Source organism: Drosophila serrata, unplaced genomic scaffold (assembly GCF_035046125.1).
Source record: "Drosophila serrata isolate PLE 108 unplaced genomic scaffold, ASM3504612v1 contig_100, whole genome shotgun sequence".
NCBI lineage: Eukaryota > Metazoa > Arthropoda > Insecta > Diptera > Drosophilidae > Drosophila > Drosophila serrata.
This window is the reverse complement of record NW_028256998.1, coordinates 111,036-129,391: the sequence shown is the minus strand read 5'-3', so window position 1 is coordinate 129,391 and position 18,356 is coordinate 111,036. Positions and strand designations below refer to the sequence as shown.

The 18,356-nt window shown below is 39.5% G+C and overlaps 2 protein-coding genes across 5 annotated transcripts in view; one reads left to right on the top strand and one right to left on the bottom strand.

Annotated features, from left to right (window-relative positions):
- The window catches only part of DIP-epsilon (Dpr-interacting protein epsilon), a 45,365-nt gene extending 31,334 nt beyond the window's left edge, over positions 1-14,031 (bottom strand). The window contains exons 1-2 of the mRNA XM_020954763.2: positions 13,496-14,031; positions 7,796-8,143 (exon numbers count right to left, since the gene is read on the bottom strand). Coding sequence (XP_020810422.2) covers positions 7,796-7,934 — 139 coding nt within the window. The 5' untranslated portion in view covers positions 7,935-8,143; positions 13,496-14,031. The remainder of the gene's footprint in view (positions 1-7,795; positions 8,144-13,495) is intronic.
- A 454-nt stretch (positions 14,032-14,485) lies between these two features.
- On the top strand, positions 14,486-18,084 carry LOC110183439 (uncharacterized). Of its 4 annotated transcripts, none has more exons than XM_020951722.2 (3): positions 14,486-15,884; positions 16,664-16,873; positions 16,934-18,084. In XM_020951722.2, the coding sequence occupies exons 1-3, from the start codon at positions 15,748-15,750 to the stop codon at positions 17,568-17,570; spliced, it is 984 nt and encodes a 327-aa protein (XP_020807381.2). In that variant the 5' UTR covers positions 14,486-15,747; the 3' UTR covers positions 17,571-18,084. The 4 variants fall into 4 exon arrangements, with proteins under 4 accessions (XP_020807381.2, XP_086697243.1, XP_086697244.1 ...); XM_086841117.1 differs by having other exon boundaries at positions 16,655-16,873; XM_086841118.1 differs by lacking the exon at positions 14,486-15,884 and adding an exon at positions 16,186-16,328.
- Positions 18,085-18,356: the final 272 nt, after the last annotated feature.

Sequence of the window (18,356 nt, the reverse complement as noted above, 5' to 3'; positions counted from 1 at the left end):
TTTGCAGATTGCAACCAACACTCGCACAATGCCGCACAAAAGGAGGTTGCATCGCTCCCTGCGGGGCGGAGGCGGAGTCGGGGGTCGTAGGTCGAAGGAGGAGGAGGAGGAGGACGTGCCACTAAATGATGCTGAGTGCACATGGCCACAATTCTTGGAGAGTGCCAGTTGTTGTTGTTGTTGTTGTTTCATAATTTAGATGGCAGCAGCCACTTGAGGCAACCATTGCATAGTACTTGCCGCACAAAGGGCAGGGAAGGGGCGAATGCGGGAGAGCGCGTGCTGTATGATTAGCGCGATTTAGCGTGCGGACTTGAAGATCCTCGACTGCGGAGCGTATACGTAATGCCTAATTAGCGTTAGGGCCAAAAAGTTTTCATTGCAATGGCTAACCGCGGGCTACACAAACAAACAGACAACCAGCCAAATAAGCGGACACAGGGCCAACTCAATGGGAGCAACTTTAAGCTACAAGTTTGTTTGGCTTTCGGCTTTTCCCGCAACTGCATTGGCAGGTGCAGGGGGCTCAGAGAGGGTGCAGGGTGCAGCGTGGAGCTCTATAAAAAAAAAAGGGAAGGATGAGGGCCGAGAGTAGAGGTTGGTGGATTGAGGATGGACGACAACTGTTCGTGGCATGCAAAGCGCGATAATTGACCCGCAAGCGAGCGAGCAAGTGGGAGGGATCTCTCTTTCAGGGTGTGTGTGGCCGTGCAACTGTGCAACAACTTTCGCTTTGATAAAGGACCTTGGCGTCGCGTCGAGTCGAGTCCTTTAAGCGGCAGCCGGGCGTGCTCCCAGGTACATGGCACACAAACCTATAAAACTATAACACAGAATCTGTAGAATGGGGCATGCGGGTTCCCTTACGCCACACTGCACTATTTTTACGACTTTAAATCATATTTACTTGTGATTTATTTACTGACAAACTTGAGACCGAATCTTAAATCGAAAGCAGAATTAAACATTTTGTAGATATTTACATTTACTATAGCCTCTCTAGAGGAGTACAGATTTATAAATTATAAGGGCTTAAGAAGATTGTCCTTTCCATTTGACGATTTTTAAGCAGTCAGCAATGGGATTTAATCTCTAAGCTGAATTATCTTCAAGAAAAACATATCTCAGTAAATACCAGAAAGGATTGTATAAATAACCAATTTTAAAACAATAAAGCCAGCGAAAAAAATAATAAACAAAGGAAAACGAATGTATTCAAGCGCATTCGACGAAAATAAAGTTCTTCATCGAAAAAGAAGCCGACCAGCGTTTCTTCCTGATTCCCCTCCCGCACTTTGTGTGTGAAATCAAAAGGAAAATCGGACTAGATAAAGAAGATTGCCAATGGCCCACTCTTTCTGGGAGGGTTTTACAATGGAAAAGGTTTGCCTGGCGACAGAGTAAGGGGATTTGTTACGATATTAGCTAAAGCCATTTGAATAAGCGGAAAAATAAGGAATCCTTTTTGGGGCAAAAGCATAAACTTCTTGAGCTCTTCTATTGTAACAACTTTAAAAGATACCCATAGAATTGTTTAGATCCCAAAATTGGGATCAGCTTTAACGTTAAAGAAACACAATGAACACGAATAATACCTTTTCTAGATAGTAGAATCTAAGCTTTGTTTTTAATCCTTGCCTTGAACAAATTGAAGAAACATTTTATTGATTACCACAATTCCTGTAGAGCTTAAAAATATTTAAGAATAAATCCCTGTATGCCAAGACCATTAAACAAGTCATACATATTTGTTTGCAGCAGACTCCCATCGGTTGTTGAATATCACGTCATTTTCAAATTTGTATTTTTTTCGCACAGAGCCATTTTATTAGGCGTAAAAATAACATTTAAATGTTAACACGCCATTTAAGCACAAATTGGCATCGAACGTTGCCTACAGTCAGGCGTCGGGAAATGGAACAAAAAGAGGAAAGCCAGAAAACTGTGGCATGCCAACGGGCGCCCGGCGTGCGGTTTTTCCGGCTACTGCCTGCTGGCTGCCCATGGCAGCTGAGACGAACGGTCGGGGCAGTGTGGCGGCAGCAAATACTACAAGAAAATGGAGGAGAGGAAGGGAGAAAAACTTGTCTAAAATTTATTGACGAAAACAAAGTCAAGTGCCGACCGAGCAGCACACCGAAGCCCGAAGGGACGACTCTAGCCCTGCTTGGATTGCAGGCGCGATCCACTTCCCTGGGTCCATGTGGCAACTAGAACTAGCCGCCGGTCTCCATGTGTTTACGAGCTGAGATAAGCTTAAGCCGCCTGGCCCTGGCCCAACGAATGCCATTAAGTATGCCACACGTTTCACGCTGCAATGTCGCCGACGACCCTCCGACCATTGGACCATCTAGCCATCCGACCACAGAAGCGGAGGCAACTATAAATCTATCATGTTTACGCCGAGCTTGACGAGCGTGGCCAGAGAGAGGCGGACCCCGCACCACCGCGATTCCAGTACACTTGAGCACAATTTGTTTATGCAAGTCAAGTAAGGCTGCTGGCGGGCAAAACGTTGCTTGAATTATGGCTTTGTTTATCCCAAGTCGCACAAGGAGGCGAATACAACTGCTGCCGGTCCTCCGGAAGGGTTCAAAGTTTTCGCCAACGCAGACAACAGCCAAGTGGAGAAACTTCCGAACGCACTGCATCGTGGTATGTCTACGACGCTATCTACTGCCCCATAGGGACGTGATATGTTATGGCATCATAACAATTGATTTTATTCGCCTCGCTTATTGATATCGCGTGTTATTCTGATTTTATTAAAGGGACGAACGATTCACAAAAGAGTCTGCCCATCATGCTCAATGTCGTGGTCCCTCGGACATTTTCCCAGTTTTTTTTTTTGAGGAGATCCCAAAACCAATAACATTTTGTTATCAACCTTCATTTAAGGGAACCAATTTTTATTACACATTGCGTCCGCATTATTCTACATATGAAGAGGGATCAAGCTTTATCTTTCCAAAGACACTGTAAAATTAACTCCTTCAGTCATCAATTTAAAAGCAAGATATAACTAATTTCCATTGCACATAAAAGTAATTGGAAAATGTATTTTCAATTAGCTCGTCAAACTCTTTGTGCTTCACTTTTGCAGGCGATCAAACTCTGAGTAATTGATTAGTTGCCTTCATCTTAAATCTGGCAACTTATTCACAATTGTTCCCTAACACTTTACAAAGTATCCCAAGCAATTTAACCAACATTTAAAGCAAATTGGTTTGTCCCTTTTCCATAAATATTCATTTATTGTCTGGCTCAGAACATTTGTTGACTCTGGATTGAATTGAAATTTGCATGTTTTCCTTATTTATAAACTTGTTGCTTGCCACGGACAAAACTTTCGGACACACTCGCCTCGAGCCGACAGCACGAAACAAACTTCAACAGCTTATTGATTTCGTAGCCTTTCCGCAAACAGTTTGACACTTTGGTTTTGGCACTTTGACACGCTGGAAAAAAAGTTGCACCTGAAATATTTATGAAAATGTTTCTGACACGTTTTTAATAAGGTTTGCTTCCCCAACTTCCCAGTTCTGCTCACAACTCGTTGTTGTGCCGCCGCGAAGACTGACTGCGCGTATTGCGTTTGACAATTCGTGTTGTTAATTTAATTAAAGTCGGCGGTTGTGGTCTCCGCAGGCTCCGACAAGGCCGTCCCTGCGTTTGGCAAGATTTCCCAGAAAAACATTTCGCCCATCAAATAAGCTCTAGCAAAAATCACTTTTCGTTGAGTACGGTACAAAGTCGGACAAAAAATCAACCATAGAACGGCTAATAGGCCAGTTCTATAACCAAAGGCCTTTAAGCCAGGAGAAAGCGAATTAAAAATGACACTCATTTAAAAGGTGTTGTTGTTGCCATAACAAGAAGACGTTATATTAATTTTTTCGCCTCATAAATATACAGAATTTGATATTTGTATTATTTAAATCACACATAACAAGAAAGGAAACTAACAGCGGGAAGTCCAAATTTATATACTAAGTTTGGAATCGAATTAAAGTATCGTATCTGCAATCGATCATAACTAAACTAAAAGTATTCGCGTTCTTTGAATCGATATCTGTAAAGAACTCATAACATAGCCCAAAAAAAAAATTAATATTAATTTTTCCGCGAGAAGGAATGATTTCAAAAGGTTTGATTAGTAATACAAATTAGCTTTATAAGAAAACAGTAATATTTTATCATGTCCTGAAAGACTTTTAAAATGTTTTTCAGCCCAGGAAAGGTATCAGTATCACCACTGTCTGAAATCCAGTATACATCATCATGTATTTTAGTATTAATAAATTTGTATTATAATCAATTATTACATTTTAGTCAAATATTTACTGAATTGAAATCTTTATGATAAAAAAGGTTTCGGTATTTCAATAATTCGCATACTCTTTTCACAGAGTTATTGTAGCTCTGGGTATTGGTTATAATCAATCTTAATCTTATCTTCCTTGTCCTTGACTTGCAGTAAGACACCTCCAGAGTGTATTGGAAAGCCAGAGTGGCAAAAAACACTTTGATTCAATCTCGTCAAGCACTCTTAGCGCCTTTGCCCGGTTGGCAAATGCTCCACGTCGAGCTGGGTATCCGTCATATCCTCTGAACTTAACGTCATTAAGTGGCAGCCAAATGATTTAACTCAGCCAGACATCGCCATACAGTCTCCCGTCATCCGCTAGACATGTGTGTGCATTACATTACGTAAACAATTACAAAACAACAAAAACTAAGCCAAAAACACAGTGATGGCGGCGAAGAAAAGTCATGGCTGGATAAGGGAAGTGGTGTCGGTGGTGTCAGTCACAAAAATCAAATTTGTCAACTGTGTGCTTATGTGCTCGTATATCTGTGTATGTGTGCCGAGGACAATAAAAATTACACTTAATTTGGTATTTAAGTGGAGACAACAATCACAACACACTCGGAATGGCTTTCTCAGCCAAATTGCCGCGGAAGATGGGGACAGAACCATAAAAGGTCGTTGAAAGTCCCTCGTTCCCCGGAGCTAAGTGTTGGGTATCATTATGTAATGTCACATTTAAACAAAGGCTCTGTGGAATCCTCTGTTCGAAGTGTGTGTGTTGTGTGAGAAAGTGGTTATGGCACAGTGGAAGCACCCAAAACCATTCAAAAAGAAATAGAGGGAATGCCTCAAAGTGAAGTGATTGGTGAATCCATGGGAAGGGATCTACTCAACCCATCTGTATGATAGATGTAGTGAGGGCTGTGGCGGTCCCGAACCCATTATTATGTTAGATCGCAGATAAGGCACAAAACCCAATGACTTGTAAGCAGGAGATCATTTGTCTGCCGGACAGAAATCCATTCCAAGAATGAAGGCCAACAACCACTAAAAAGTATCCATTAATAACAAGCTTATGATTATAGCCCGCGAATTCCATCTTGTATTACTGAGATCACAGGGGATCGTTGCCACAGGAGTACTTGGGGAAAATACCTTAGTCTACCTTCTACCTATACCATATCCTTTTTTCCTTTTTTTTTTTGCTACAGCCAATCGGCAAGCAATAAAAATAAAATGATTTTCGCTTGGCTTCACCGGCTAATGGGTAATGGGTAATGCGGGGTGGGCGTTATCTACGGGCATGCCAGGCACTTATCTGCCTTGATTAGCAATTAGCACGTGTCCGTGTCTTCCCTGTGCCGCCGAGCATTGAGTTATTGGGCGAAGGTCAGTAGATCCCAGCCTGGGCCAATGTCTAGTAGCCCGTGGCAGTAACCTGATGGGCGGCCTGGCCCGGCCCGGAACAGCCCGTCTGCCGCATCCCGCATGGGCGTCATGCCGAGATTAATGATGTGCCCCGAGAGCCGACGGCATCCTATTATCCTTGGAATGGGCTTCGGCTCTGGGCAGGGCAGGGTTCACTCTCTCGCTGAGGGGTTGCTCCCTGTGCACTCGCATAAATCAAGCAGATTATCAGGTAGCTATGGTCGGTTTGGGGGATTTGCATATGAAATTTAGTTGACAGGACTCTTATTTTTATCCATAACAAAAACATCGTAACGAAAATAAGGCTCATTAGAGCGTGTGTGCTAGCAGGGTGTTTAGTGCAAGGACGTAATGAATAGTTTTTCGCTTTATATGATACTAATTAGGTCGCATATAGTTACTTGTAGTTAACTAACTCTTACCCATTATTATTAACACGCAGATTACTTAATTCAAAGACAACTTAAGTGCATAACTTGATAACAAGTAAGCGTTATTTAATTTTCTTTGGTGGCAATTGTTTTATATAGCGTTCAAGGGAGAATTATTAAGGGATTAATCGTCGTGTTGTTTTGTGGGGTTTCCCATTCATAATTTCCCAACCCCGATTCCATAACATTTATCAGAATCCCTCGTACCGAACCAAAACTGTTCAAGTTGATCTCATTGCCCGAAGCTAAATCAAAATCGCACCAAGCGTAAAAACTTTCCAAGCTAATAAATGGCATGCAAAAGTTTTCAGTTCGCTCATTTGTCATTTTCCTGGTTAACTGCTAAAGGGAAAATGGTTGGCATGGGGAAAGGTCAGGAATAATTGTCAATTTGCTTTGTGAGTCGCTCAGAAACAAGGGGCGGGAGGAGTGGCCTAGTGGGAGGAAGCGGGCTGCATTGGATAAATACAGCCTGACAGCAATAAAATTTATTTAAGTGGCCTCATAATTGTTAACAACAAGAACAACAAATATAATAAAATCCAAACAAAAGGCAGCTGCAAGTGAAATGAGCAATTATTAAGCCATGGAAAATGTAAACCAACAAGAGGAGCCGCAGCAACAACAGGCGTCATAATAAACTTTTTATTCCAGCGACAGCCACCAAGGAGGGCGTTCGCGGCGGGTACGAAAAAGCGTGAGGAGCATGAAACGCAAAATTCTCAGCAATGAAAATATTAATAACGTTAATGAAATACTCATTTGCGAGCAGAAAAGAGGCGGAGACAATAATGCAAATGTTAATGGCAAAGGATGTAGGATAACTGGGGTTAAGGGTTAAGTTACTCCACCATCAAGCCGCCATTCTTTAAGTCTTTAGCCGGTCACAAGTTGTGACCTGCAATTACACCGCTTACAGCCATATTTTGGATTTCAGTTTGGAAATATACCCTGGCCCAAGGCCCAATTATTTTAGTTAGCCTTAATTTTGGACAAGCTGACATCCTCCCTCAAACTCTGGAAATGTCATATATGTCCATATGTCAAAAAGCAAGCGATTTACGAGTACATTTTTTACTACACTGACCCAGTCGAAAATATTTTTTGCGGCTCATGATTGCAATGCAATTAAATAATGGAAATTAAATGTGCCGCCGGGAATATTAATTGGCATAAGCCGAAATCATAACCGTTTCGGGTTCGCCAGTGAAGTACCTTACATTAAAGTCATTTAAATATTATATTTTATACAAAAACGTAGTTTAAAATTTTAGGTTAATAAATTATTAAATATATACAAAACATCAAGTTTTGCAAAAGTTTGGAATCTCCTTATTTTAACACATAATTACATGCATTTAAACAACTTCTGTTTGGAATTAAAAAAATAAAAAATAAAAAGTAATACAAAACAGGTGACAGAATCGGATAATCAAATTAAATTAAATTAAAAAGTATGAATCACAATTTAAAAATTTTAATAAAGTGGGAATATTTTAAAGCTTTACAGCTTTTTCGGACCAAAAACAGCTCTAACAAAATCGTTTTTTGTCTAATTTCTTGTTGTTGAAATATATTAAAGTATGTTTAATTGGTTGATGATTTAATAAAATACAACACTTACCATTATTCAGGGTTGATCCGCCGATGCTGCCGGCACTGCCATCACTTCCGGTATCGGTGCTCAGAGCCTGAGTTGTAAAAAGTAGACATCCCAGGCCCACACACAAAATCACAAAAAGCGCTTCAAAACAGTTTAACATTTTGGCCGATGAATGGATTTCGATTTTATTTACTCTTGTCTGGCTTATAAATTATGCAAGCAAACTATGTTAATCAATTACTTCGCCAAAATATGTTGTATCATGTTTTTAATTAAAGTCTTTGAGATTTCTGTTTATTGAAGCAGTTGTGAGTTTTCATAAACGTTTCACATATAATTTAAATCGTTTTATTGTTGTTTATCGCTTTTCTGAAATATAAGAACAATAAATTAAATAACTATATATTTAAATCCCTTAAAAATGTATTCTTGTTTAAAGGGAGAATGTATATTATTTTATTATTACTCCCCTGAGTATTGCTGTCTTGACTCGCTTTAAAGTGTCTTTGTTTGATAAAATGAAAGCCTACTTTTATCAAGTCTCATACTCTTCTAATTGAAACCTAATCAGGCACTCAATCAGACGTAGCTTGAACCAAATAATGTTAAAAAGCCCCATACAGCAGAGCTGGGTAAACCGCTTATGGGAGACTTCAGGGCCGACCCATGTCCGGCATGGCATGGCTGGACCCTACTCGGTATTATCATTGGACTCACCGACTTCCTTCTGCGGTTGGTTGTCTACCTATGTGTATGCAGATTTTTTCTCCCATTTTTGTTTTTTGTTTGCAATTCCTGCTCGTGTCATAAGCGCAAAGCAATTTGCTCCGTCAGCTGTTGTCTGACACTCCTGCCAGGGCATGCCAGGGCAGCCAAGCGCCTTCATCCGGATTCATCCTTCCCAGCACTCCAATCTCTTCATTGTATTGCAATATGAATGCATTTCAATTAGAATGCTTGCTTCGACAACTTCACTGGATTTTCCATTTAGCAAGGGTTATTGAAATCAATTTGTGAACTTAATTGATTTCTCAGCCGCCATTTAAGAGTGTTATTTCAGTCACTTAAGGACGTTCTCTAGCTCTGTTTGGAGCTTCATGCTCCAGCCCCACTCTCGAATTTCATAATACATATATGTATGTATGTACATAAATGTTAGCACCACAAAGAATTTTCTATTACCCAATGTCTAACATTCTCTCATATGTAAGTTGATGGTCTCAAAATAACTAAGTCCCATCCCGCCACTATGCTTTCGCCATGCAAATTACAAATAAGAAAACAATTCGCAATGTATTATTGCGAAAAGCTTTTATGGCAAAACATTCAGATTTTCCTTTGTGCCTCCACCTTCACTGGCTTATGATTTCTAGATGCTCCCTTGTGTTTTCTACCAAGTTAGAAATGGCAATGTCGCGTGGGAAATCCTAAACCAAATGTATATTTACAATACGTTGCATTTTCTTTAATAACAGTTTTTTGGATCTATACGATCGGTACAGCATTGTAAAATAAGTGACACAGTCAACAAAAATAAACCTAATTTAAAACAATTATCGCAAAAGATATTTTTACTTGGTTTGGAAGTTAAAATCTTATATCAGATACTATTTTTCTACCCTTGCAGGGTATTATAATTTCAGTCAGAAGTTTGCAACGCAGTGAAGGAGGCACCTCCGACTATATAAAGTATTTATATTCTTGATCAGGATTAACAGCCGAGTTGATCTAGCCATGTCCGTCTGTCCGTCTGTCCGTCTGTCCGTTTCTACGCAAACTAGTCTCTCAGTTTTGAAGCTATCTGAATGAAACTTTGTAGTTAGCCTTCTATATACTCTCACTCGTATATATGTCGGAACGGGCCGGATCGGACGACTATATCATATAGCTGCCATAGAATTGATCGGAAAATTTTTACAAAAAAATTTTTAACTTTTTCAGTTTTCAATAGAATTGGATCAAATTTGAGATATAGCCATTTTACTATACTCTACAATTTTGCATAAAATTTTATGAAAATCGGACTACTATATCATATAGCTCCCATAGGAACGATCGAGAAATTAATACAATTAAATTTATAACCTTTTCAGTTTTCAACTGATTTTCATCAAATTTTAGGTATAGGCATTTAATTTAAGTCTTAAATTTTGTGGTAAATTCATGAAAATCGGACGACTATATCATATAGGTGCCATACAAACGATCGTTTGATGTGGAGGAAAAATGCAAATCAGTGAATGTAAAACTGCAAATATAATATGTATAGGTGAATGAAATGAAAGCAGGTATTACTTCATTGTTTTTTTAACACAAAGATATATAATTTGTATTGTATGGTTTTTTATTCATAGAAGTTCTATCTGCAAGGGTATATAAACTTCGGCGTGCCGAAGTTAGCTTCCTTTCTTGTTTAAAATATTTTTTAAAGTGTTTTAATAAATAAATCAATGTAATGCAATTAGCGAAGAGCTATCTTTTGGAACTTAATTTCGTTTAATTTGTTGTCTAGCTTGCCATCAGGAGGCACCCCCATCTTGGCTGTACCATACTTTCTCGTCGTTTTTTATTTATATCAGTATTAATAACTGTGTTTATGCCCCGTAGGCAGTATCTCTACCTTTTCGAAATCCTGCAGCTGCATAAAGGACGAACAGAAAAAAACGCACGCACGACTATGGCCAAAGGGAACCAACCAGCGGTGACCGCTAGTCGGCGTGAGTCCGCCTCCTGCCTCCGGGCTGGGCTCCGGCTCTGTACTCCGGGTGCGACTCCCACGGAGCGTTCATTCGATTGTGCATAATAAATCAATTTACATTTTCTCTCGCCTCACGCAAAAGTGAAATGCAAATGATAGGGATTGGTGGCACTGGAGCGGAGGCAACCTTTTTCGCCACAAAACTTAAGCGCACTTAAATCACAGCCAACAGAATTGATCACCGTCAATGGAGCTGCTGTGCAAAATGTGAAAATACGATGACTTCCGGTCTCCAGAATCATAAACTTTGCCAACGTCTTTGACGGTTTCGCGAAAGAGACCACTTCGAAGATTACACTTAAAGTTCAGCTTTATGGTAATTAATAATTCAAAACCACATTGACGAGTTCTAAATTCTCTCTATGGCTTTTAGTTAACATATATACGAGTATTATAAGTATCTAGTTTTTAGAATCCTAATAATTTTTCAATTTTATTCATGCATTCAAGTGAATATACTCTCGAAAAATACGCTCAGTAATAGTATTTTTAAGTGACCCATCTCCAAATCGTATTTGCTTTTTTGAGAATTATGCAAAGAAGTGTTGATAAAAATCAACATTTGTCCCCCGCCCCCTTGGATCCATCTCAATAAAAAAGCTAAGGTCTTCAATTTATACATTTACAAGAGTTTTTGACCTCACGACATCATCACACAACATCAAGACACAAATCGCATGGACTAAACAATTAATTTTTCTAATTAAAAAAAAAAACACACAATAAGTACAACTATAAAAAATAGTTTTTATCAAAAACCAAAAAATAAGAACAAAAGTTTTCTTGTTGAAGCACAATGAAATTTAAAACGACGCTATAGAGCCAAATGATCATAAGAACTTTTATATTGTCAATGATATACCCATGCTTAAAATAGTAAGTATTGTGAGGGGGTTGTATATTTATATATACTTCTCCTAATTGACTTCCTTGCTTTATTTTGTCGGATTGCAGCTGTTCCACCTTTTACTTTATGGCGTGACGAGTTTAGCATTTGGGACGTATTAAAATCTACCCGGAAGTCTCAAACTTATTAATATTTTTTGCAAGGCAGGAAAAAGGTTTCTTATGTAGTTCCTACTTTTAAAATTTCTATGAAAAAAAAACAAAGGCATCCCGCCTTTTTTTATTCCATTTAACAGATTATAAAACATTTAGTATTTGTTATATACAACCCGAACACAGACACATTGGTGTGAGCGAATTAACTAGAAAGTGCGACTTTTCATGCTATTAGTTGTAAAGACGGTAAATCCTAGAAAGTTAATACGCCTTACTAAGAGCTAAGGGGGGACGAGATGAACAAGACTTTGATAAGTTACCCGATGCAGCTGCAGCTTCCTTTCGCCCAACGGAAGCCGCGCAATGAGGGCGAACTACAAAAGGCAGCATAAATAAACAGTACAAGAGAGAGCAAAATGTTTAATAACTCAGCCGGACGATGTAGAGGTGGAAAATGCTTGGGTGGCAAACTGCTGGACTTCAACAACGGCAATGCCAGTTTATGAGGTAATTCAAAGCAATATATCGCGGAACATAATAATAACGCAACCAAGCACCCATTAAACAGACAGACAGATTGAAATATAAAAGTGTATATCACAGAGTCATTCTAAAACGTATGCAAGCTTTTCATCGTGACCACTTAATAAGGTACTGTTAATGTTCAGCAATGACTGAATTTTAAAATACCATTTTTGAATTGACAGTAATTTTGCAATTTAAGGGAATCTGTATGATATATCTGTTATTCAGCAGAAGAGTAAATTGCTATTTCTTTTATTAAACATATTTTTTGGTAACACACTAAGGAGAAAAGATCGAATTTTTTACATACATCTATATTCAGTATATATTTTATTAGCCAGATCATTAGTTAAATTGGGTTTTATAAAGGAATAACTAAGACTCACTAACTCTCTTACAGATATGGAATTTTTTGTTACCTAAACTATTTTCATATGCAACGATTCAAGGAGATTTTTATACCCTTGCAGGGTATTATAATTTCAGTCAGAAGTTTGCAACGCAGTGAAGGAGGCACCTCCGACTATATAAAGTATATATAGTCTTGATCAGGATCAACAGCCGAGTCGATCTAGCCATGTCCGTCTGTCCGTCTGTCCGTCTGTCCGTTTCTACGCAAACTAGTCTCTCAGTTTTGAAGCTATCTGAATGAAACTTTGTAGTTAGCCTTCTATATACTCTCACTCGTATATATGTCGGAACGGGCCGGATCGGACGACTATATCATATAGCTGCCATAGGAATGATCGGAAAATTTTTACAAAAAAAATTTTAACTTTTTCAGTTCTCTATAGAATTGGATCAAATTTGAGATATAGCCATTTAATATTATTCTACAATTTTTGTTGTATAATATATATATATTATTTTGTGTATAATTTTATGAAAATCGGACGACTATATCATATAGGTGCCATACAAACGATCGTTTGATGTAGAAGAAAAATACAAATCTGGGAATATAAAGCTGCAAATATAATATGTATAGGTGAATGAAATAAAATCAGGTATTACTTCATTGTTTTTAAACACATATATATATAATTTATATGGTATGGATTCCGTAGAATTTCTATCTGCAAGGGTATTTAAACTTCGGCGGGCCGAAGTTAGCTTCCTTTCTTGTTTATTTAAATATATATAATAAAAGCTCTTAAAAATAAATTATGAATTACTTTTTTTTAGTTATATGATGTGGCAGTCTTTTTTTATAGAGTTAACCTTCCTCTTTGCTTCAAACCAAAATATCATTGATATTTATGGCAAAATTTACAATTGAATGTTCGTGAGGGCAATCTCATTAATAAGTAAACAAGTATGTTTTCAATACTTCTTTGACTCTGAAATAGAAACTGAGCATGCATTTGGTGCACAGTGTTATCTGCCCATCATCCAGAGGGTTAACCATATTCATCCTCCTTTGACTAATAACTCACCGTTGCAATGTCCGGGGGCTGGATGCGTGGCTGCAGCTTACAAGAAATATAAGCAAATCAATTTATAAATAGAACAACGAGACGGCTGAACAACGGATTTTAGTGCTTCCCTCTGCCGTTCTTCGTTTTTGCAACACAATTTAATTAGGCGACCGCGCGACAGACGCAGGGACGCCGGCACAAAACCAACAACTTCTCTAGGCAGAGGCAGAGGCAGGGGCGGTGCATTAAAAATAAACACTCGTACAGAAGTTGATTAAAAACAACAATTCGCATCTATGTACTGGGGCAGGGCAATCGAAAATATTATTATTAACTATTTCGACTGACGAAAACAACACAAACGCTCTAACCCACGTACGACTATCTCAGCGACGGCGGAAACGGAAACTCGAATGCGGATCCGGATGCTCGCGAAACTACCGCACACAACGACAGCCGATTTCACACTGGCACGAGACGACTCGAACGCGAGCTGCCGAGCTCCCAGCATCCGAGGCTGGTGCTCGGGTCCGCCCGACGCTTAGTCTGAGTACTTCGGCTGCGGCATGTTAAAAAGATAAACAAATGTTGCGGTTGGCCGTGATTTATGCTGGCTTACATCTGCTTAAAGACTCCCAATGCCTGGCTAACAGCATATGTTAACCCTAACAGTCCCTGTTGCGTTCTAGGGGGAGTTGATTGTGCACTTTTAGTGCCTCGAACTAATGCAGCAGGGCGAATTTTATGATTGTCATGCCAGAGAAATGTGTGAGGAAAATTGAAGATCGTGAAAACTAGTGAAACAACTAGCTGAGAACAGCAAATACCGGGAAACGACAACGAAAAGTCATATACTCTTAAAACACAACATATGTTCACATATAAATAAATTATTATAACACATTTAACACATCCATAGTATATTTAGATTTTGTGTTTTTATAAGCTAAATAACTTTAATTTTACAGCCTTAGCTTTTTTAGTAAGTCAGACACTTGGAGCTACTTGGGAAAAATACATAATTTATTAAGAAATAGATGTAGCCTTGCCCTTTAAAGTCCATTAGAAACCAAGTATTGTGAGATATGTACATATATACATTATTTGACAAGATCTTAGACTTTTATTTAAGCACACAAGAGAGTTGTGGTAAGAATGAAGTAAGATATTAAACAAGTAAAAGAAAGTGAAACACTCAATTTTGATTTAATTAAATTAATAAATATGAATATTTGAGAACTCTCCAGACTCCATAGGTCGCTGCAAAAAAAAAAAAAACACTTTAAATTAATATATTTCTATAATTATGCCAAAATAAACTTTTAATACATACAGTAAGTATATATACTATTTAATATTTGATTTACTTTTAATTTGGGATTTCATTTCAAAAGTAACTTAAATCCATATTGCATAAAATTAATTTATTTTATTTTTGAATTTGAGACAAATGAGTTATATTTTAATTAACATTTCACTTGGGAAAGCTATTCTGTTTACATTCTCGAACAAGTATCTTTTATGTTATATGTTGTTTCTAAATGTTCACAACACTTTGTTAACATTTCTATAAAAGAAAGGACAAAGCTACTTAACATATAATTTGGGGGAAGTACAAATATTATGCACCTGAACAGACTTCTTACCCCTAGCTTTGTCCTGGCTTACCAACTGTTATCCCTTAACATTTACCATTATTACCCCAGCCAGTAAATAAGCTTCAAGCCGAAAGCTGTCCGTTGGCTTTGGAAAACCACTGCAGCTTTTATCCAAACAGTTAAGAAAAGCTGCCATGTATCAATACTGGCTCCATTTTGACTTTTGCAACTCGACAGCACAACCGAAAGTCATAGCGCATAGGGCCCAACAGCTGACTGTCAAAAGTCGGCCTTCCCGCCCCCCACACACCCGTCGTCAGCTGGCTGGCCAAACAGTAACTCTGTCGCTAGGCTTCCCGAGCGCTTCTGCAACATCGACGCGGGGTGCGTCACCCAGTGACGTCGACCCACGGCGCATGTAAAACAGTTACGCGCTAGGCCAGTGTGTGTGTGGAGTTGCGTTTCAGAGGCTCTCCAGAGTCAAAACAATAAAAGTGCAGAGCCACGGAGTCCGGCCAGCGGAGCCTTGACCCAAGCCCGTGACGAGTGGAGTGTGCAGCTGGCGAAAAAGGCCGCGCTATGAGCCCCAGTGCGGGGCAGGTGGCTACGTAAAGTTATAGGCGCTGCCGCAAAGGTACCCGCAGGACTGCAGCAGGATCAGCGTTCAGCTCAATGGGTTCATGTTTTGGCAGCTGCGCCACCGCCACCGCCACCTCCTCTAACTCCAACTCTAATACCCCTTCGAGCTCCTCGGCATCGTCCCCTTCCACAGCCTCCTCCGCATCCTGCGTGGCCAATATCTGCCGCTGGTAAGTGTGTGCCACAAATCCAATAAGCGCCGACCGCTGCTGACTGAGCAATCGATATGAGCTTAGGAGGTGCGCTGGGTCGGATGGGTGGGTGGTCACTTAGCATTGGCTCTGCGGCCAGTCCAAGCTGCATAAGGGAGCATATCAGCACCCCACCTGACCGCTTGCCTTCTGTCAACGCGGGTCAATATCCTGGAAGTGGTCGCTGTCCAACAATACTCCCTAGGCGAGCTTCTCAGCCCTAGTAGGTGGGAAGTTCAAGTAGGCAATTTAGCAAGCCTTGAGTTCACAACCCAAATATGTTTGTTTACTGTTGACAATGTAAACATAACTATTTACTTAAAAACTATTAAGACAATGTAAGGAAATCCAACATTATTTGGTTGTTATACTTAGTTCACTTTGTAAAATTTAAATTTATTACATATAGGCGGACCATTCCAGGTTAAAAGCAATGTTTTGATACGAAAAAATTGTATTAAGGTTTCCTTTCTGAATATAAAAATATGCAGTCTAAACCAAGGAGTATTTGACTTCTCATAAATACATTTTAAATATAATAAATATATTTATGATATATTGATGATCTGTAACTATAAATCCAGTTTATCTCGAAAGTGTTAGCCCGTTTGACTTCTAGATTTTCTCAATTTGCTCATTCCTTATATTTAAATTTAATACCAAAATAATCAACTTTGGCCATATCACAATTTTTGAAAGCTATGACCCATTTATATTTATCTATGTCATTATTTTACTTACAACTTCAGTACTTTCAGGCGTCTTGGCAGATCCGGAGCCATTGCCAGGGAAAGTGTTAAGGCAGACAGACACAGCCAGGAGCTGATATCGACCACAAGCAGTCAACGCTGCCAGAATCACGGCCTTTTCTACCGCATTCTGAGGTCCCGGCGTAGGCGGCATTGCTCTCAATTCCTGGACAAGTACTGGGAGCAGCAGCCCAGCTACGCCAAGCTTCAGAGTAACAGGTTGGTTGAACCCCAAAACCGCATTAAGGGACCTCTTCTCAGCCTTATCACCCTCAACAGTGCCATGCCCGACATTCAGATGCAAAACCTAGACGCCTGTAAGCTGCTTAATGCCCAGACCACAACCAGCAGGGAGACGGAAATGGGACACGGGACCTACCACCGCATGTCCACCTCGCGGGCCAGCTCCTCGTTGGATCTCGAGTGGGAGCACGAGTACTCGCAACTGCGGCAGTACCAGCTCCAGCAAAAGGAACCACCCCCAGCTTCGCAAAATCCGCTCTACGTCTCCCTCGAACAGCTGGCGAATGTAGCCACGATGGCGGGCATCCATGGGCGACAAGTGGCGCGACATGGGCGGATGGGCAGCCAGCGACACGGCGGCTCATTCACGCGCACCTCCTTGTGCTCATCGACGCAGAACTCCTGGTCGCACATCTCAACACCGGAATCGCTCGAATGGGATGTGGACGAGGAACGAGAGCAGCAGCGTCAGTTGCGCTTAGAGGATGACAATCTTGACGACGAGACCCTCAAACTGCTGTATCAGATCGAGCAGCTGAAGCACCATGTGCTGCAGGAAACTGGCGAAGGACTGAGCATGGGAGCAGTGGCTGTTGAGGAGCTGACCGAGGGTCTTCAATTCCGAGCCACTCACTTCGGCGCCGATGCTGAAGTGGGAGCCCGGTTGAGTTGATTGGCTGGAAGAGGAGGAGAATGATGTATGTACATAGGATTGTTCTTAGAGGTGTTAAGCAGGCGTATGGCGGGAGAAAAGAGTGCAAAATGTCCAATATTTCAGGCTTGTATCTCTTTTTTTTTTTTTTAATTTAAATTAAAAACCAGTTCTTTGTTTTGGAAATTCAAACTCAATATTTAATAAGGGCTCCCATACAACCAATCATTAAGAAATCATAATGTTTTTAAAGAAAACACCAGCCCCATTTGAGAATAGTTTCTTACGATTACACGATTAGAGGAACTGCCTCAGTTTGGGCAAAATCAAATTACCATATCCAATTAATGGAATGAGAGCCAACAGGACCTATTCGCTTACCTTCTTTATTCAATATAATTAAACTTACCTTTGGCAGGTTACCTAAGATAATTAATAGAGTATCTGAAAAATATGAAACAAATCACCTTACTTGATGTATATAAACGTAATTAGTAAAAGGTATAATAAACATATTCAATGATTTATTTTTTAATAATTGTCTTTATCAATTTGAACAGACACCCGTTTTTATTATTTAGAAAAATACTTCCTATTGGTGAATATAAATTGCATAGAAAGAATGAAACTCAATTTAAATAAAATTGTGATTCAGCTGGTTCTTACTGCATCAAATTTTTAATTTTTAGTAAACAGAAATGTGATTTCAATATTCATTAAAAGAATTTCAGTACCCTTTATTTATTTCGAAATACATTTTATTTCTCTTCTAAGCAATGAATTCCGTCACGAATTCACTGAGAAGAT